General features: G+C 43.8%; 1 protein-coding gene across 9 annotated transcripts in view; it reads right to left on the reverse strand.

The window, feature by feature from the left end:
- B3GALNT2 (beta-1,3-N-acetylgalactosaminyltransferase 2) overlaps positions 1-21,114 on the reverse strand; it is a 345,788-nt gene that overhangs the window by 108,551 nt on the left and 216,123 nt on the right. For all 9 annotated transcript variants that reach the window (XM_033936244.1, XM_033936247.1, XM_033936246.1 and 6 more), the window contains one exon: positions 9,264-9,389. In XM_033936244.1, coding sequence (XP_033792135.1) covers positions 9,264-9,389 — 126 coding nt within the window. The remainder of the gene's footprint in view (positions 1-9,263; positions 9,390-21,114) is intronic.

Below are 21,114 nucleotides of genomic sequence, written 5' to 3' on the forward strand. Positions count from 1 at the left end.
AGGACCGCTCGCACGCACCCACACCCCCACCCCAAAGGACCGCTCACACGCACTCCCACCCGCACCCCCACCCTGAAGGACCGCTCACCCCCCCACAGCCTCCCGCCCCCCCCCCCCCCATCATGTAGAAGTTCCTACCGGTGTCCTGCTGCTTCCTCTTGGCAGTCCCGACTCCCCGACACGATCTGGGCAAGAGGGAGCTCAAGCCCTCTTGCCCCAGCCAACCGCGGCACCCCCGACACGATCGGGGCAAGAGGGAGCTCAAGCCCTTTTGCCCCAGCCAACCGCGGCACCCCTGACACGATCGGGGCAAGAGGGAGCTCAAGCCCTCTTACCCCCCCGACTCCCCGACACGATCGGGGCAAAAGGGAGCCCAAGCCCTCTTGCCCCGCCGACTCCCCAACTCCCCGACAATATCGGGCCAGGAGGGAGCCCAAGTCCTCCTGGCCCTGGCGACCCCCCCGCTAGTTGTTCGGGCCAGGAGGGAGCCCAAACCCTCCTGGCCACGGCGACCCCCTACCCCCACCCCGCACTACATTACGGGCAGGAGGGATCCCAGGCCCTCCTGCCCTCGACGCAAACCCCCCTCCCCCCAATGACCGCCCCCCCCCAAGAACCTCCGACCGCCCTCCCAGCCGACCCGCGACCCCCCTGGCCGTCCCCCACGACACCCCCACCCCCCTTCCCCGTACCTTTGTGTAGTTGGCCGGACAGACGGGAGCCAAACCCGCCTGTCCGGCAGGCAGCCAACGACGGAATGAGGCCGGATTGGCCTATCCGTCCCAAAGCTCCGCCTACTGGTGGGGCCTAAGGCGCCTGGGCCAATCAGAATAAGCCCGGGAGCCTTAGGTCACTCCTGGGGGCGGGGCCTTGGGCACATGGTCGGGTTGGGCCCAAATTTACAAATTTACAGGTTATAAAGTCAATTGGGAAAAATCTGAAATGATTCCTCTATATCAATGGTCTCAAACTCAAACCCTTTGCAGGGCCACATTTTGGATTTGTAGGTACTTGAAGGGCTTCAGAAAAAATAGTTAATGTCTTATTAAAGAAATGACAATTTTGTATGAGGTAAAACTCTTTATAGTTTATAAATCTTTATTTTTGGCTAATCTTAATAATAATATTGAAATTTATAGCTAAAGACATATGATCAACAAACTTTTATTTTACTTTTGTGATTATGATAAACATACCGAGGGCCTCAAAATAGTACCTGGTGGGCCATATGTGGCTTCCAGGCCGCGAGTTTGAGACTACTGTTCTATATGATCTGGACCACCATGATGATAGTGGTAGGCGGTGGCAGATGACGACGGCAGTGGGCAGGTGTTTTAAAAGGTGCGGTGGCGTGCTTTAAAAAAGGAGGGGAGGCAGCAGATGTTTAAAACGGTGCGGGGGGGAGGAGTTAAAAATTGTATCTTTGCTCCATAAGACGCACTAACATTTCCACCCATCTTTGGGTGGAAAAAAAGTACATCTTATGGAGAGAAAAATACGCCAACTATTCTCTGAGTGAAAAAATATTTCCTCTTGTTGGTTTTAAAAGTATTTCCCTGTAACTTCATTGAGTATCTCCTAGTCTTTGTAATTTTTGATGGAGTGAAAAATCGATCCACTCTATTTCACTTTCGTTCTACTTCACTCAGGATTTTGTAACTTCAATCATATCTTCCCTCAGTTGCCTCTTTTCCAAGCTGAAGAGCCCTAACCTTTTTAGTCTTTCCTCTTACGAGAGGAGTTCTATCCCCTTTATCACCTTGGTCGCTCTTTTTTTAACCTTTTCTAGTGCTGCTATATCTTTTTTGAGATAAGGAGATCAGAATTGAACGCAATACTCCAGGTGAGGTCGCACCATGGAGCGATGCAGAGGCATTATAACATTCTTAGTCTTGTTAACCATCCCTTTTTTAATAATTCCTAGCATCACTTGCTTTTTTGGCGGCTGCTGCTGCCAAACAGTGGGTGGAAGGTTTCATCATATTGTCTACAATGATACCCAGATATTTTTCTTGGGCGCTAACCTTCAAGGTGGACCCTAGCATCTGGTAACTGTGATTTGGGTTATTCTTCCCAATGTACATCACTTTGCATTTGTCCACATTAAATTTTATTTACCACTTGAATGCCCAGTTTACCAAGGTCTGCCTGCAATTTTTCACAATATACATGCGTTTTAACAACTTTGAACAGTTTAGTGTCATCCGCAAATTTAATCACCTCACTTGTCGTTCCAAATTCCAGACCACTGTTTACTCTCCTCCATGAGAAAAATGACAATTTAACACTATCCTCTGCTTTCTATCTGATAACCAATTCCTAATCTATAACTGAACTTTGCCACAGGAGCCTCTCATGAGTAATTTGTCAAAAGCTTTCTGAAAATTTAGATACACTACATCAAACAGCTCACCTTTATCCATATTTTTATTCACACCAGCAAATTGGAGAGGCAGGACCTCCCTTGGCTGAACCCATGTTGACTCTGTCCCATTAAATCATGTTTGTCTACGTATTCCACAATTTTATTTTTTATATTTGTTTCCACCATTTTGCCTGGCACTGAAATCAAGCTTACCGGTCTGTAATTTCCCGGATCTCCCCTGGACCCATTTTTGAAAATCAGCATAAAATTGGCCACCCTCCAATCTTCAGGTACTACAGACGATTTTAGCAACAGATTACAGATCACTAACAGCAGGTCAACAATTTTATGTTTGAGTTCTTTTAATACTCTAGGTTGTATAACATCCGGTCCAGATGATTATCACTTTTTAACTTGTTGTTTTGGCTTCACTGAGATTTCTTTCAATTCATCCACAATCTTGCAATCTATTTCTGGTTCAGATAGATCTCTTACATCTTCTTCCATAAAGACCAAAGCAAAGAATTAATTCAGTCTCTGCGCTATGGTCTTATTGTCCATGAATACCCCTTTTGCTCTTTGATCATCCAATGGTCCCATGGATTCCATCACAGGTTTTCTGATTCTGATGTACTTAAAAAAATTGTTATGAGTTTTTCTGCCTCTTTGACAAGTTTCTCTTCATATTATGCAATTGTAAGTGCTATCAATTGTTCATATCTGTATGTTTATCTTTATGCACTTTTTCTTCATTTTGAAAAATTAATAAAGATTTTTTTAAAAAAAAAGAAAAGAAAAATAATATACAAATTCAGGCTTCTTATTTCTAAAGGAAAATGATTGTACCAGTTGACTCTTCTTAATTACTCTAAAAACAGCTGGAAACTGAAGTTTGAAGCTATGAGTAGTAATAAAATTGGCTGGAATACATAAAAGAGATGATAATTGTTTTAGAGCATTACCATATAAAGCCTTATGTATCAGACATGATACCTTAAAACTTAATTTTGTATCTAATTGGAAGCCAGTGTAATTTGCGCAAAAGAGGTGAAGCCCTTTCAAATTTTCTAACCAAAAAGATTAGTCTAGTAGCTGAATTTTGTAATAACTGTAATCTAGTAAGAACCTTTTCAGATGCTCCACAGTAAATAGAATTGTAGTAATCCAAATATAGCAATATCATTTAACAAAGTACTTGAAAACTGGATTGTGACAAGATAGATCTTAAACTCTCAGTTGTTGAAGACAGAAAAATAATTTTTTGAGAGCATTCTCATACAATGATTTAATTCTAAATCAGAATCCAGGATTATACCTAAGATTCTATTCTCAAAACTTCACCAGATATTAACTTTACTTCATTCATACAGATACTCTCATAATTTCCATAACTTTTCTCTAAGGAAGAAAATATTTCATCCTATTGGTTCTTCAAGTTATTTCCTCATACAAGAGGAGTTATATCCCCTTTATCATATTGGTCTCTCTTTTTTGAACCTTTTCTAATTCTGCTTGTATCTTTTTTGAGATACGGCGACCAGAATTGAACACAATTCTCAAGGTGAGGAGCAATACAGATGTATTTTAACATTCTTACTCTTATTTACCATCCCTTTTCTAATAATTCCTAGCATCTTGTTTGCTTTATTGATCACATGCACACATTGGGCAGAAGGTTTCAGCATATTGCAGAGCTGCAATATGGATTTCTGTCCATACATTCACATCCCATTATTACTTAACACAGAGGTAGGTTTGGCCAGATATTTCTCCAAATGTGTGAGGCTTTAGAATTCAACTCTATCCCCACCTTGGCTGCCTTCCAAAAAGAAATGAATGAAAATTGATAAATATAGCCTATTGCCACTGAAAAAAATATTGGTTTTGTGTTTCCCTCTTTTTCTGTTGAAGGCAGGGTGTACCGTATTTTCACCCATATACCGCGCACCCGTGTAAAACGCACACACGGGTATAGCGCGCGGGGAACAGAAATTTATGTAAAAAAATTTTAATATAGCGCGCACACGCGTATACCGCGCATGCCACCCCGACTCTACTCTCGCCGCCCCGACTCTCCTCTCGCCACCCCGACTCTCCGTTCGCCGCCCCAACTCTCCGTTCCCGCCCCGACTCTCCTCTCGCCGCCCCGACTCTCTGTTCGCCGCCCCAACTCTCCTCTCGCCGCCCCGACTCTCCTCTTGCCCGCCCCGGCTCTCCTTTCACCCGCCCCGCCCTGCTCCCAGCTCTGTAAGCATGCGCGAAGATGGTCTGAGCATGCTTGGCGCTCAGTTTTCTGCGCCGGGTTGTGGGGGCGCGCTTTTGACCTGTCACCAAGGCCGCGGCGTGCTTTTCACCACATGGCTGTGTCCCCCCTCTATCTGGCCTTGTAATTTGTCCAGTGAATACTATTTTGCTCATTCAACAGCATTCTCAGCCTTTGGGTAAGCCTATAAAAGATTAATGCTGTATGTAGAGCCCACATTTTAATTTGATCTCTTCAGATTGGTATTCTGCATTTTTCTACCCGGTAGTAGAGTTTAAATTTAAATTTACCGCCATAATGCCAGGAATAAGACGAAAGTCAAATACAGCGGACTTTAAGCTTAAAGTCGTTGCGAAAGCTGAGGAAATAGGCAACCGGGCCGCAGCGAGAGAGTTTGATGTTGGAGAAACATCGGTGCGTGAATGGAGAAAAGATAAGAAGGAACTGGAGAAATGCAATCCGCGAAAACGGGCACGTCGTGGGGCCAAACCAAAATGGCCTCAGCTGGAGGATGACTTGAAGCAGTGGATTCTGGCGAGAAGGGAGCAAAATCAATCAGTCTCTACCTTTGCGATGCAGATGGAGGCAAAACTACTTGCCAATGGAAGAGGAATACCCGACTTCAAAGCTGGCTTCACATGGATCTCAAAATTTATGAAAAGGAACGGACTATTGGTTCGAATGAGAACAACTGTTGGCCAGCGACTTCAGGATGACTGGCAGCAAAAATTGATCGATTTCCGTGACTTTGTCGCCAAAGAAATATCTGAACTTGCCATCACTGCAAAGGACGTCATCAACATGGATGAAATTCCAATGGCATTCAACATTCTAGCGACAAGAACCGTAGCCCCCACAGGTACTAAATCTGTTGCCATCACCACAACTGGGCATGAAAGAACGTGTTTTACAGTAGTTCTTGGTTGCTCAGCTAGCGGGGTTAAGTTAAAGCCCATGGTCATTTTCAAAAGGGTCACTATGCCCGGTGAAAAACTGCCCACCAGTGTGGTTGTGCACTGCAACAAGAAGGGATGGATGGACTGCGACGTAATGAGATTGTGGGTAGATAAATGCTTTAGGGCAAGACAGGGTGGATTCTTTGCAAAAAAATTCTTGTTAATTTTTGATGCCATGGCTGCCCACAAAGAAAAAAATGTTCAGGCCTACATTAATTCTACTGGTGCCCACATCGCTGTGATACCTGGAGGCCTGACGTGTAACCTGCAGCCACTTGACATCGCAGTGAATCATCCATTCAAGACTTTTGTTAGAAAGGAGTGGGAGGAGTGGATGCAGAGCGGCACGCACGAGTACACACCTGCGGGGCGGTTGAAGTGGGCAACTTTCACAGAAGTCTGCAAGTGGGTGGCTTCAGCATGGGATAAAGTAACACCAGATACTATTTGAAACGGATTTAGAAAAGCGGGCATTGTTTATGAAACCAATGACACTACTACCGGTAATCATGCAGCGGAAGGAGGCAACAACACAGATATCAGCGATGATGATGACGACGATGATGATATCACTTCGGAAATACCGGTAAATGAGGATCGTCTGCAGGCCGTGCTCACTTTATTTAATGTCGATGATGACAATTCAGATTTTGATGGATTCAAGGATTCAGATGACTGTGATGATGACTGAATTAAACCTGTAAACTTTGTTTATTTACAACTTTACCATAATTACGGTAACTGTATTTAGATTATTTTGTCCTCGATACTTCGTTTGATCTAGATTACCGGTAAATGTTATAGTTTATAAGAATGAACATGTGATTTCTGTTCTTGTTGCTGAATTCATACTCACTAACTCTAGATTAAAAGTTATACGGTAGTTTATAAGAATGAACAGTTTTTTTCTTTTGACGTTTTTGGTTGGAGGGTGTGTGAATGGTGCGTGAGTTCTCCTATGTCTGGTTGAGGTGGATTGAATTATCGGTATTTAGCTGAAGAAATTATGGTAGTTAACCCCCCCCCCCCATTCCACACACATTACGGTAATTCTCTTCCATTTTTGTTCCCATTATAAAAAACACTGATAAGTTCCCAGATAAAAATACATTAAAATAAGAAGTGAAAACAAAGGCCCCTACAGATGAGAACATAACATAAGAATAGCCTAACTGGGTCAGACCAATGGTCCATTATGCCCAGTAGCCCATTCTCATGGTAGCCAATCCAGGTCACTAATACCTGGTCAAAACCCAAAGAATAGCAACATTCCATGCTACCGATCCAGGGCAAGCAGACGCTTCCCCTATGTCTTAATAACAGACTATGGACTTTTCCTCCAGGAATTTGTCCAAACATTTTTAAAACCAGCAACGCAATCTGCTTTTACCATAACTTAGATCTTTCCTTCCAAACAGAGACCTTGCTAGATGTCAAATACAGAAAGAACAAGGTAACTTCACAAGGACTTAGCTGTGCAGGAAATGTGAATCTCCTCATACACCCACCATATATCTAGTGCAAAAATATGCAAAGGTCTGTTTTTTTTCTTTCGATCACTACATAGCCTAATGCCACACAAGCAGCGCTGTTACAAATATATTCTGAAGGTCAATGCTAAGGTTAACAAAGTTTCCTTCCTTGGACCACAAGGAGATACTGATAAACCACTAGAAGAGATCCCAAAACAACTACCCAGGCACAACACCCAAAGACCCACTCAGTGTGTGAACCAGTTGAGTGGAGTGGACTACGGTAACTGGGGGGTGGAAATGACCCGGAGTTTTCTCAGCAGAATTTCCCAGACCACCTCTTCCTCTCAACACATTGACACGCTGGTGGATTTATTTTATAGCTTTTTCACCCCTTTCGGTCTGCCTGTCCCCCCTTGAAGGTCTGCCTGTCCCCCTTGAAGTCCTGTCCCCCCTTGAAGGTCTGCCTGTCCCCCTTGAAGTCCTGTCTCCCCTTGAAGGTCTGCCTGTCCCCCTTGAAGTCCTGTCCCCCCTTGAAGGTCTGCCTGTCCCCCTTGAAGTCCTGTCCCCCCTTGAAGGTCTGCCTGTCCCCCTTGAAGTCCTGTCCCCCCTTGAAGTCCTGTCCCCCTTGAAGGTCTGCTTGTCTCCCTTGAAGGTCTGCCTGTCCCCCTTGAAGTCCTGACCCCCTTGAAGGTCTGCCTGTCCCCCTTAAAGTCCTGTCCCCCTTGAAGTCCTGTCCCCCCTTGAAGGTCTGCCTGTCCCCCTTGAAGTCCTGTCCCCCCTTGAAGGTCTGCCTGTCTCCCTTGAAGTCCTGTCCCCCTTGAAGGTCTGCCTGTCCCCCTTGAAGTCCTGACCCCCTTGAAGGTCTGCCTGTCCCCCTTGAAGTCCTGTCCCCCCCTTGAAGTCCTGTCCCCACCCTGAAAGCCTGATGCCCCCCCGACGTCCGATTCATCACCCCGAAGGACCGCTGGCACCCCCACCTGACGTCAGAGAAAGGGTGGGACCGCCGGAAGAGGAAGCAGCGCAGCACAGGGCTCAGAGAAGGGGCGGGTCCGCCGGCAGAGGAAGCAGCTGGGCTCACTGGCATCCGGAAACAACAGTAGGCAGCTTCTCCATGCAGGAGGGGGAAGGGGTGGGAGGCTGTGAGGGTGCGAGCGGTCCTTCGGGTGGGGGTGCGAGCGGTCCTTAAGGTGGGGGTGCCAGCGGTCCTTCGGGGTGGGGGTGCCAGCGGTCCTTCGGGGTGATGAATCAGACGTCGGGGGGGGGGGGGGAGAACTATGTAAAAAAAATTTGTACAACGCGCTCACGCGTATAACGCGCATGGTTATGCACGGTTTGTAAAATCGTGTATAAAGCACGCGTTATATGCGTGAAAATACGGTAGTTCCATAGGCAAGGATTTTTACAGTCCAGCTTTTCCTTGGAGAAAACAGTTACCTGTAGCAAGTATTCTCCAAGGAAAGGACTTAAATCTTCCCAATCCTCCCTCCTATTGTATTCCTTTAGCTAGCAATAGTCTAAGGAGGTCCTGTATAACAACTGAGGTGAGAACAGTGAGCAAAGGCTTCCCAAACTAGGCTCCATCATTGATCTAAATCATGCTGTTCTTGAAGAGCACCTGCAACAGGTAATTAATTTCGTTGCCTATAAACATTGCAAAGCATGGTTGCTCACAACTGCTTTATTCTTTTGTGTGCATTTTATTATTGTAAACCAGGGGTAGGGAACTCCGGTCCTCGAGAGCCATATTCCAGTCGGGTTTTCAGGATTTCCCCAATGAATATGCATGAGATCTATTTGAATGCACTGCTTTCAATACATATTCATTGGAGAAATCCTGAAAACCCGACTGGATTACGGCTCTCGAGGACTGGAGTTCCCTACCTCTGTTGTAAACTGTTTCAAAGCCTTCAAGAAAAGGTGATACAGAAATCTGAGAAATAAATTAAAAACAGTCAAAACATTTGGGTTTTGATTTAAAATAATAGGACTAGCTGCAAGGAATGAAGTCTCTTGAGCTGGAGTACTGGCTGGAGTTCAAATATTCACGTGCATGCATTTCATTCACTTTACCTAGGTAACTCCTCATTTTATCTCTTTCATCTGCAAAGCAATTTAAAACATCTAAAATAAAGCATAAAGAGGCTACTTTTAAGAACTTGGCATAAATAAATCATATAGATATATAAACACCTGTAAAAACTTACTTTCCCCACCAAACGTTTGGCTTCTTCAGATTTTTTTGCACTATCCTTTGAAACATGTTATCCAAATCAATATAGCAGTCGTCATCTGTCTTCAGCAACAGGTCATAGCTTGTTGATTCTACTGTCCTATGATATAAATGTATTATTAGTAACAACATTCCCATCTAACCAAAACAATATTATTATTACTCTTGAAACATATGTACAAATGTTTTTCATTTTATGTAAACTGTCTAGGCATTTAGGGCTGGATTCTGTAAAGGACGCCCAGTCTCAGAAACTGCCTAAGCAGCTTTTGAGAATCGCATCTGTCCTCATAGACACACTCCTAATCCCGCATCCATGTCATAGGCGCCGGTTAGAGAATCGGGTTGCCACTGAGCTTATCACACCATGCCGTGATAAGTTTAGCAACAACCTGTCCCCGCCCCCCTGTGAAGACTACCAGTAGGGGGGGTGGCCTAAGGGATCTGGCCAATTGGAATCTTAGGCCACTCCCAGAGCATCCTGGAATGCACTGTGAGAGGGGCCTAGGATTCCGGTTGGCCCAGGGAAGGCGGGCCAGCCAGCCGGAGGCAGGAAGAATCAAGTTTCAAGTTTATTTAAAATTTCTTATACCGCCCAATCAAGCCTTCTAGGCGGTGTACAAAAAAACGCCAAAACAATGCGCCAATTAAAATACAATATAAACAAAGACAAACCAGGGGAAATGACAATTTTTAAAGACATCGACGAACGGGAACAAAAGGGAAGAAGGGTTAAAACTACAATTGATAAAAAGAAAGAGAACATTCAAGGGAAAAAAAATAACAAAGGGAGGGGGAACTGAAGGTAGAAACCTTTCTTGAATCTAAGTCATCCTTAGAAGGATAGTTTAGGTTACAAAAGCATCAAGGAAGAGAAATGTCTTTCATAGTTTTTTGCGTTAAATATGATTTTTACTGCAGTGTTTTGTATTATTTGGAGTCTTCTTATTTCATTTTTTTGTAATGCCTTTGAGGAGGGCATTGCAGTAATCTATGCATGAAATAATGAGGGAATGGATTAAAATGTTCAGGGATGTGAGCTCTTAACAATTTTGCTAAGGCTTTAATCATGTGTAATCGATGGAAACCGCATTGGACGATTGTACTAATATGTAAGTGATAAGTAAATTTACAATCGAATGTGACTCCCAATAATTTTAAAGAAAGTACCACTTTGATACATTTTTAGGTGTAAGAGAGGATTGAAAAGAAAGGCCATCTTTGAATGGAAAAATCATGCCTGTAGCTGGCCATAAGGTAGGGGGGAGGTTCCTGGTAGGCTGCCAGCAATGTTCAGGGGGGAGGGGGGGTTGTCCCAGCAGGAGGGACTGTGCATCCATCCTGCCAGCAATGTTCAGGAGGAGGGGTTCCGGCAGGAGAGATTAGGTATCCCTCCTGCTGGTAGTCTTCATAGGCAGAAGTGGGGGGGGGGGGGACAGCTTGCCACAGCCGCTAAACTTATCACAGCATGGAGATCCCTTGCTACGATAAGCTCAGCATCTGCATCTGCTTGAAATGTAGGCCAGCATTTTGGAGACCTACATTTCAGGTGCCTATCGCAGGCCTAGGGAGGTGCGTAGGGCCTCTTAGGCCACCTAAGGCCACTTCGAGGTGAAGCCACACCCACACCTAGCCTTAGGTGAGCTTAGGTGGGCCTCGGGATTTTTTTTTTTTTTTTTTAACGTGTGTCCCGATTGGCTGGTTAGGCAGCAGTAGGCCGTCTACAATTGGGACACCATTTATAGAATTTGCCCCTTAGGGTATATCAAATGCAATAAACTTGAAGATTACAATGAATTTTGTGTCAGTTTGATTTGTGAAATCTTAGTACTTAGTCTTTACTGGATATTATTTAGCTATTAATTTTAATGTGTTTGTATTACCCTGTATTTGCTTTTTATTGTTGCAAAGCCGCTTTGTAATTTTGAAAAGGCGGGATAATAAATTTTTAATAAACTTGAAACTTTAATTTTGAGAGCAGAAGATATGGAAGGTCTAGCATGAATGGGAGGGTAACAGAACTCTCATTCTTTGGTAGTTCATACCAGCAGGAGGGGGAGCAATTAGTTCTGCACGGCAATCTGGAATGCCGCAGAAAAATAGGAAGCTTTAGCAATGTTTTTTAAATTTGGTAATAAAGAAGAATATTCCAGTGAGATTGTACCAAAATGCTGAAACAAGAATTCTGGGTAGTGTTGAGATGAACATGGTAGAAAAATGGGATACATAGAAACATAAGTAAATGATGGCAGATAAAGATCTGAATGGTCCATCCAGTCTGCCCAACTGTACATCTAATCTAATCTAATCTAAATCTTGGGTTTATATACCGCATCATCTCCGCAGATGGAGCTCGACACGGTTTACATGGTTAGGGAAGGAACGGAACTCCAGTGGAATTATATAAGTATGAGAGAAGAGAGGTTGGTGTGAGAGTGCCAGGAGCGGGACGGGGTTACGTTCTGGAGAAGAGCCAGGTCTTCAGATGCTTACGGAATGGTAGAAGGGGGCTCAAATTGCGGAGAGGGGAGGGGAGGCTGTTCCAGAGCTGAGTGATTCTGAAAGGGAGGGAAGAGCCAAGTTTACCAACAAGGGAGATGCCTTTTAAGGAGGGGTAGGATAGTTTTAATTTTTGAGTGGATCTAGTGGAGGTTGGATTTGAGGAATTCCAGGATAGAGGGATAAAAGGAGGAAGGATACCGTGGAGGATCTTGAAGGTTAGGCAGGCACATTTAAAGTAGACCCTGGAAATAACGGGAAGCCAGTGGAGTTTGGATAGGAGCGGTGTGACATGGTCAAATTTACTTTTTGAGAAGATAAGTTTGGCCGCGGTGTTCTGGATTAGTTGGAGTCTGTGGAGGCTTTTCTTTGTTAAGCTTAGGTAAATGGAATTGCAATAATCCAATCTGGAGAGGATAATGGATTGTACGAGGACGGCAAAGTGTTTTTGGTGGAAGCAGGATCTCACTTTCCTCAGCATGTGAAGGCTGCAAAAGCATTTTTTTATCAGGGAGTTGAGGTGGTCGTTGAAGGATAATGATGAATCTATGGTGATGCCCAGAACTTTGCTAGAGAATTCCAGCTGTAGAGAGGAGCCTGTGGGCAATGGGATGGAAGTGGGTAATTGATCAAGTTTAGGGCCGAGCCAAAGTAGTTTAGTTTTGGACTCGTTCAATTTCATTTGTACAGTGTGAGCCCAGGATTGGAGTTTGGTTATGCAAGAAGAAATGTTAGCTGCGAGATTGGTGAGGTTCGCGTCGGTCTCGATGAGGACCAGGATATCGTCGGCGTAAGTGTAGAGTGTTTCTAGGGGGGATAGGTGGAGAAGATTCAGGGAGGACATATAAATGTTGAAGAGGATGGGAGATAGGGGGGAGCCTTGTGGGACTCCACAAGTCGGTTTCCATGGGGAGGAAGAGGAACCATGTTTGGTGACGGTGTAAGAGCGAGAACATAAGAAGTTCGAGAACCAGTCAAGGACTGTAGAACTAATGCCGATCTCGGAGAGTAGGAAGATTAGGATGTCATGGTGGACAACGTCGAAGGCAGCAGAGAGGTCGAATTGAAGGAGAACGGCAAATTTTTTGTGAGAGTGAAATTGTTGGATCTTTGAGATTAGGGAGGCCAGGAGGGTTTCAGTACTGAAGTTGGGTCTGAAGCCGTATTGATAGGGTAGGAGGACAGAGAATCTTTCCAGGTAGGCTGAGAGTTGGGAGGAGACGATGGACTCTAGCAATTTGGTTAGGAGCGGAATGTTAGCTATTGGGCGATAATTGGGTGGGGAGGAGGGGTCTAGGTCAGCTTTCTTCAGTAGGGGGGTCAGTGCAATGCGTCCCATTTCAGGGGAGAGGAGGCCCGATGATAGGGCAGAATTTATGAGTATGGTGAGAGAGGAGATGGCCTGTGTGGGTATTTTCTCAAATAGATAGGATGGGAATGGATCCAAGGTGCAATTACAGGATTTCAGTTTCAGGCAGAGTTTGAGGACCTGCGAATCGGATACTTGCTCAAAGGTAGTCCAGGATCTGTTGACTGGGACAGGGGTGGGGACCTTTGTAGTAGGATCGGGGGAGGCGGGCACCAGAGGATTGTAGGAGACTACGGGAGGGAAGGAGCTTCTCAAGGCGGTGACCTTTTCATTGAAAAAGTTTGCTAGTAGGTCCACTGATGGGGAGGAGGGAAGTATAGAAGGGTTGGTGTTGGGAGTTAAGGAGCGCCAGATATTGAACAGCATACTGTTCTGGTTTTTTGAACTGGAGATCTTGTCACCATAGAAATTTTTCCTAGCTCTTTTGAGTGTATTGTTGTAGAGTTTAATGTTGACTCTCCAGATTTGTTTATCTGCGGGGGATTTAGATTTTTTCCAGATGCGTTCCAGGGATCGACATTTTTGTTTTAGCACCCTGTGTTGTGGGAGGTACCAGGGGGCCTTACGGGGGTAGGAGATGGTTTTGGTGGACAGCGGGGCGAGAGATTGGTAGGTGGATTCTGAGAGAGTGGTCCAATTGTGCCAGTTGGTTGCAGAATCTGATGGCTTAGGATTGGATGAGAGAGTGTCAAGAAATTTGGGCCAGAACTGATCACTTGAAATTTTCTTGCGGAAAGTAATGGACTTAGAGGGCTGAGGAGAGGTTCCAAGGTGAGACATAAAGATGGGGAGACAGAAGGTTCCTAGATAGTGGTCGGACCAGGGAACGTGGTCCCAACGGATGTCATCGGTTGAAGTTTTGTAATCCGTGAGATCGAGGAAGCTGATGAGGTCTAGTGTGTGGCCTTTTTCATGGGTTGGAGAGGGGGCAGGGGGGGGAGAGGCCGAGAGAGATGAGGAAATTATTGAAATCGGATGTATCTTTGCTGGAGGTGTCATCAAGGTGGAGATTGATATCTCCGATGATCAGTAGTCTTTGGAACTTAAGGAATGCGTTTGATATGGTCTCGTAAACAAGTTCGGAGGAATTGCTCCAGGGGGTGGGCGGGCGATAGAGTAATAAGATACCTAGTGGGTGTAGATGGAGCTCATCATTGATTGAGGCTAGCATATATTCTAGTGAGTGGTGGCTGCCTTTTTCGAGAAGTTCAACATTGAAGAAAGATTTGTAGAGGAGTGCCAATCCGCCTCCTTTTCGGTTTAGTCTAGGAGAAAAGAGGCCTTGGTAGCCCTGGGGGCAAATCTCGTTTTGTGTAAAATAATCATCTTTTTTGATCCAGGACTCTGTGATACAGAAGAATCCAGGATCGGAATCTGTGAGGAGATCTTTCATAATTTGGGTCTTGTTACATACGGATCTGGCGTTGCAGTAAAGTATCGGGACTGGGGTTAGAGAGTCCGGGGCATGGTTGGGAAGGTTGGCGGGGGGCACAGGTTTTAAGTAGGCGAGGTTGGCTTTGCGGGGTTTATGTTTGTGAGAGTGACTTCTAGTGCGCAACAGCGTGGGGATTTTGAGGCTGGGGCAGGTATTAGTGACATTTGGGGAGTCTGGTGGATTGGGGGAAGGGGGTTTCAAGCAGAGGGTGATCTTAAGAGAGGAGCAGAGAAGGAGAAATAGGAGCCAAAAGGGAGGCTTCATGTTTGAGCTTGGAGGCAGGGCTTGTTTGGATCGTGTGTGAAACAGTTTGCTAAGTAGGGAGAGTCTTTTTTTTTTTTTTTTTTGGATAACACTGGGGGGAAAGAGTGGTTAAACCCGAATCCCAGCAGTGAGAGCGGATTTACCTCTGAAACTATTTATCTTTTGGAACCTGAGCAATAGGGTATTCCATGCGGAATCGTATGCAGAGGGGGCTTAATCGGAGGGGTTTAGCAAGGGGAGGCTGCACTGTCGGGAAGCCAGGACTGGGCGGGGACTTAATGAGTTAGTGGGAGGAAGGGTGAGCGGGGAGGGGGTTCAGGTACTGATCACGGAAGGAGTGGAGTTTAGCATCTAACAGTTTCCAGTAAAATACAGTACAGTTTAGCATCTAACAATTTCCAATAAAATATAATGAAATACAATGAGTACCAATGAAATACAACTTTGGTGGTTGAACGGTATAGCGCTAAGGCAGGAACAAAGGGAGGAATACAGTTCGGTATAGTGGCTAGCTATTAATGTGAAGGGGACGGGCAAGGATCACAGTAATGGGTGCAATATAAGAACAGACGATTTGAGCCTAACAAAATTCAGAGAGGGAGGGGGGAGGAGGAACTTACAGCAATGAGGAGGGAGGGGGAGCAAGAAGGTGGAAAGCTACCTCTTTCCTCTGTTTTTGTAAAGTCGCTGGGGGAGGAGAGACTGTTCGGCGGACCTTGGGGGTTGAAGGAAAAAGGTCAGGCGCAGTGGCAGGCAGAACCGCCCAAACCGAAACTGTAAAGGCAGGAAGGCTCCTTCGTCGGCACGCCGAACGGCTGCACGCCGTTTGGAGACTTGTTTTGTAGATCCGAAGTCTCCCGGTGTTCTACAAATTAATGATTTAATTTAAATTGTCCTTTTTCTTCAACATTTCTGGGCTCTGCCCGGTAGTGTGCTTAGGTTCAATCTATTGGAGTCTCTGTCAAAGCTCACTCCAGCCCATCTAAACAATCCCAGCTGTCGAAGCCCTCCCCAGCCCATCCTAAACTGAATGGCCATAAACAGGACATAGACTGTGCAAGGATAAGAGATTGTACCAAAAGTAGGAATTGTTTCCTGTCAAAGAATTTTCAGATTTGTCTTAGATTTCTCATGGTCACGAACGATGCTTTTATTACTTTGTTGATTTGTGGTTGCATGGTACAGCCTCTGTCAATTATTACTCCAAGAAGTTTTAGTGTGGGTTGAATGGGGTATGAGATCGAGTTTATTACTAGATTTGTTAAGGTTGGAGTTTTGTTGTTTTCTAGGAGGATGTTTGTTTTGTCAGGGTTAAGATTTAATTTGTGCTGTCATCCATGTTGCTACTGTTTAGAGTGTTCTGTGTTTTGTGCTTGTCATGGTGGGTTCTGGGTGGTCGAAGGGGAGGAGAATAGTGATGTCATCTGCATAGCTGTATGAAGTTATGCCATGTTTGTCTAGGTAGGAGCTGAGGGAGGCTATGTATATATTAAATAGTGTGGGTGATAGGGGTGATCCTTGGGGAACTCCGCAGGGGTTGGACCATGGTTCTGATCTTTCTTGCATTGTTTTAACACTGTAGGTTCTGGATTGTAGGAAGCCTTTGAACCATGCAAATACCTTGCCTGAGATTCCTATGGAGTCTAAAGTTTGTAGAAGAATGTCGTGATCTACCAGGTCGAAGGCTGCAGAGAGGTCTAGTAGTATGAGCAGAATTTTCTTGCCTATACAGAGGTATTGTCTGGCAGTGTCCATTAGTGTTCCTAGTAGGGTCTCCGTGCTGTAGTTGGCTCTGAAGCCAGACTGTGTGGGGTGAAGTAAGTTGTGATTATCTAGGTATGAAGTTAAAGTTTTGGCTATGAGGCCTTCCATCAGTTTGACGTATAGTGGGATTGAGGCTATGGGTCTGTTTTTGGATGGTTGGTCCATTGCTCCTTTGGGGTCTTTTAATATCAGTTATGATGATTTCGCTGAGTTCTTGTGGGAAATGACCCTCTAGTAGTAAAGAATGTATCCATTGTAGAAGCAGGGAGCGGAATAATGTACTTGAGGTTTTCAGTAGGTATGGGGGCAATGGTTAAGGTTGCAAGCTGCATGACTGTATTTATTATATAGATTGTTGAAGTCTGACCATTGTATGGGTGAGAAATGGGACCAGGTTCTATCTGCTGTGACTGGTTCTAGTAACATAGTAGATGACGGCAGATAAAGACCCGAATGGTCCATCCAGTCTGCCCAACCTGATTCAATTTAAATTTTTTAATTTTTTCTTCTTAGCTATTTCTGGGCAAGAATCCAAAGCTTTACTCTGTACTGTGCTTGGGTTCCAACTGCCGAAATCTCTGTTAAGACTTAATCCAGCCCATCTACACCCTCCCAGCCATTGAAGCCCTCCCCAGCCCATCCTCCACCAAACGGCCATATACAGACACAGACCGTGCAAGTCTGCCCAGTACTGGCCTTAGTTCAATATTTAATATTATTTTCTGATTCTAAATCCTCTGTGTTCATCCCACAGTTCTTTGAACTCAGTCACAGTTTTACACTCCACCACCTCTCTCGGGAACTCATTCCAGGCATCCACTACCCTCTCTGTAAAGTAGAATTTCCTAACATTGCCCCTGAATCTACCACCCCTCAACCTCAAATTATGTCCTCTGGTTTTACCATTTTACTTTCTCTGGAAAAGATTTTGTTCTACGTTAAAACCCTTCAAGTATTTGAACGTCTGAATCATATCTCTCCTGTCTCTCCTCATACGTCTTCTGGCGTAAGCCTCCTATCATTTTCGTCGCCCTCCTCTGGACCGCCTCAAGTGTTCTTACGCCCTTCGCCAGATACGATCTCCAAAACTGAACACAATACTCCAAGTGGGGCCTTACCAATTACCTGTACAGGGGCATCAATACCTTCTTCCTTCTACTGACTACGCCTCTCTTTATACAGCCCAGCATCCTTCTGGCAGCAGCCACTGCCTTGTCACATTGTTTTTTCGCCTTTAGATCTGTTTTTTCGCCTTTAGATCTTCGGACGCTATCACCCCAAGGTCCCTCTTCCCGTCCGTGCATATCAGCTTCTCTTCTTCCAGCATATACGGTTCCTTCCGATTATTAATCCCCAAATGCTTTACTCTGCATTTCTTTGCATTGAATTTTAGTTGCCAGGCATTAGACCATTCCTCTAACTTTTGCAGATCCTTTTTCATATTTTCCACTCCCTCTTCGGTGTCTACTCTGTTACAAATCTTGGTATCATCTGCAAAAAGGCACACTTTTCCTTCTAACCCTTCAGCAATGTCACTCAAAAACATATTGAACAGGATTGGCCCCAGCACCAAACCCTGAGGGACTCCACTACTCACCTTTCCTTCCTTCGAGTGACTTCCATTAACCACTACCCTCTGGCGTCTGTCCGACAGCCAGTTTCTGACCCAGTTCACCACTTTGGGTCCTAAGTTCAGCCCTTCAAGTTTGTTCAACAGCCTCCTATGAGGAACTGTATCAAAGGTTTTGCTGAAATCCAAGTAAATTATTTTTCTTTAGGGGGAAAATCCAAGTAAGTTCTGTAGGGGGGAAATCCAAGTAAGTTCTTTTTCTGTAGGGGGCAATGATGTCTCTATGTGTGTGGGGGTTCCGTTGAATGAGGCTCTGATGTTTGCGATCTTATTTTTGAAGTATGTGGCTAAGAGGGTGGCTGAATGAGGGGGGAGTTGCTGTTGGAAATGTAGGGTGTGGTGTTTGTGAGAACTTTTAGTAGCTGGAATAGCTTTTTTGTGTCTTAGGGTCCTTCTCCTATTTGTTTTGAGTAGTATGACTTTCTTTTTTCTTTCAGTTTTTGTTTGTATTTTTGGTTTGTTACTATCCATGCTGTTTTTGTGGATTCTTGGCTGCTTTTTCTCCATTTTCTTTCTAGTTGTCTGCATTGTCTTTTTTTTTTAATTCTTTATTCATTTTCAGACTTACAATAAGTGTGACTTAAATCCAAACAAATTAATAATAAATATATCAATGGTACAAATAGTATGCTCTCATCTCCTACCCTTCCCACCCTTTCCTATCATACAATCAAATACCTTGTACAATATATAATAATAAAATTATCCCCCTCCCTCCCTCACAACTGAACTTGTAAATTTAAGGGAAACATGTCTTCTAATCAGTACAATACTTGTTAATGGCTCCCACACATCTTGAAATTTCCTGAAACATCCCGCTGTATTGCAATAAATCTCTCCATTTTATAAACATGACATAAGGAATTCTACCAGAAATTATAATTTAACTTACTCCAATTTTTCCTTGTCTTTTGAGTTGGAGTAGTTCGTTGTTGAACCACTTGTCTGATTTTCTGTGGATTTTGTTTTTTTCTGGGGCTAATTCGTCCAGGGTTGCAGTACTTAGATGGTTCCATTTTGAGATGAAGTCTTTGGGTGTGTAGTATTGGATTATGTTGTCTGTTTTTGTCCAGAATGTGGTGGGATCTATATGTTTGCGTGAGTTGTAAGTTGTTTGTTGAGTAGTTGGAATGTTTTTGTTACTGGTCCAATTGATTTCGAAGGAGTAAGTGTAGAGATCAGACCAAAGGGAATGGTTCCATTTTCCGTTTGGATCTCTGGTTGTGTGATCTGTTGGGACATGTAGGCTGCAATGTCTAGTTGGTGTCCTTTTTCGTGTGTGGTTTGAGGATCTAAGATTTTATATGTTAAGGCCTCGAGATATGCTAGTAAGGTTTCTACATTTTTGCACGATTGGTTTTCGAGGTGGAGTTTGAGGTCTCCTAGAAGGAGGTTATAGGTTGTCGTTAGAGAGTTTCGATAAATAAATTAATCAAATATTGGTTTAGCTGTGCTCCAGTTACTTGGGGTTATATAGCATAATATGCATGTTAGTGTTCCTTTAAGTGATGTGCTTGACAGTTGACAGGCTAGTAAATCCATGTATTGGTCGGTTGTTTTGTGTTGTATTTTTAAGTTTATGTTGTTTCTGGCTATGATGGCAATTCCTCCTCCTCTTTATTTTCTCTGCAGACTAATGTTAATTTGTGGCTTTTTGGGCAAACTTCAGTTATTCTGGGGTCCTTGTCAGAGGTAAACCAAGTCTCTGTGAGGAATAGGTAGTCTAGGTTATCTTCTTCTATCCAGTTTTTTATGTGTTCTGTTTTAGGGCCTATGGCTCTGATGTTCATATATGCACACTTGAGAATGGTGTATTCTATTGGTATGTTGTGAGTGGTCTTTGGTGGGGTTGTTTTTTGGTTTTGTATGGGTTTGTTGGTTTTCTACTTGTTGATTTTGGGGAGGGTTGGTATGTGAAAGACTGATGGTTTGAGTTTCTGTCTATTGTGAGATGCCAGTTTGGTTGGGTAATTTCTTTGGAGTTTGCTATGATTGGTATTGGATATATATTGTTTGCAGTTGCTTTCCAGTCAGTTAGGAGAAGGAGTATCAGAAGAATTGCTTGTGTATAATTTGAAGATGTGGTACTAAGTGTGGTGATCATTGTACCTAACATATCTAGTTCGGTATGGGTTTGAGGAGTTAATCAATACTAATATATTAATCAATTCTAATATATTGAATTTCTAATCTAATATTATTCTGTCTTCTAATGCTAATAGTTTCCAATCTGCTATAAGTCTGTTATCTAGTGGTAATAGTTTGCATTAGTCAGACTTTTAAATTCGGCAAACATTCGCTTTAAACTTTTAGATTCTACAAACATTTAACAAGCTATTAAAACTTTTTATTAAACTTTAAATTTTTTTTTTTTTTTTGGAGCTAAAACAGGTTGTTATACTTATTAGGTGGTTTTGGTATCAGTTGCTCATAAACACCCTCCTCCGTGAACGGCGCAGAATCTACTCCATTTTCTCGTGTAACTTTGCCAGACAATCTCGGTCCTTCTCCAGGATTTTCTTCTGTGAACACAGAACAGAAGTATTTGTTTAGCACATTTGCTTTCTCCTCATCACTCTCACATATTGGTTCCCAGCATCTTTTAGCCTAGCAATTCCATTTTTTATCTTCCTCCTTTCAGATATATTAGTGAAAGGATGAAGATAAAAAATGGAATTGCTAAAAGATGCTGGGAACCAATATGTGGAGAGTGATGAAGAGAAAGCAAATGTGCTAAACAAATACTTCTGTTCTGTGTTCACAGAAGAAAATCCTGGAGAAGGACCGAGATTGTCTGGAAAAGTTACACGAGAAAATGGAGTAGATTTTGCGCCGTTCACGGTGGAGGGTGTTTATGAGCAACT

The sequence above is a fragment of the Geotrypetes seraphini genome, chromosome 3 (genome assembly GCF_902459505.1).
Source record: "Geotrypetes seraphini chromosome 3, aGeoSer1.1, whole genome shotgun sequence".
NCBI classification, from domain to species: domain Eukaryota; kingdom Metazoa; phylum Chordata; class Amphibia; order Gymnophiona; family Dermophiidae; genus Geotrypetes; species Geotrypetes seraphini.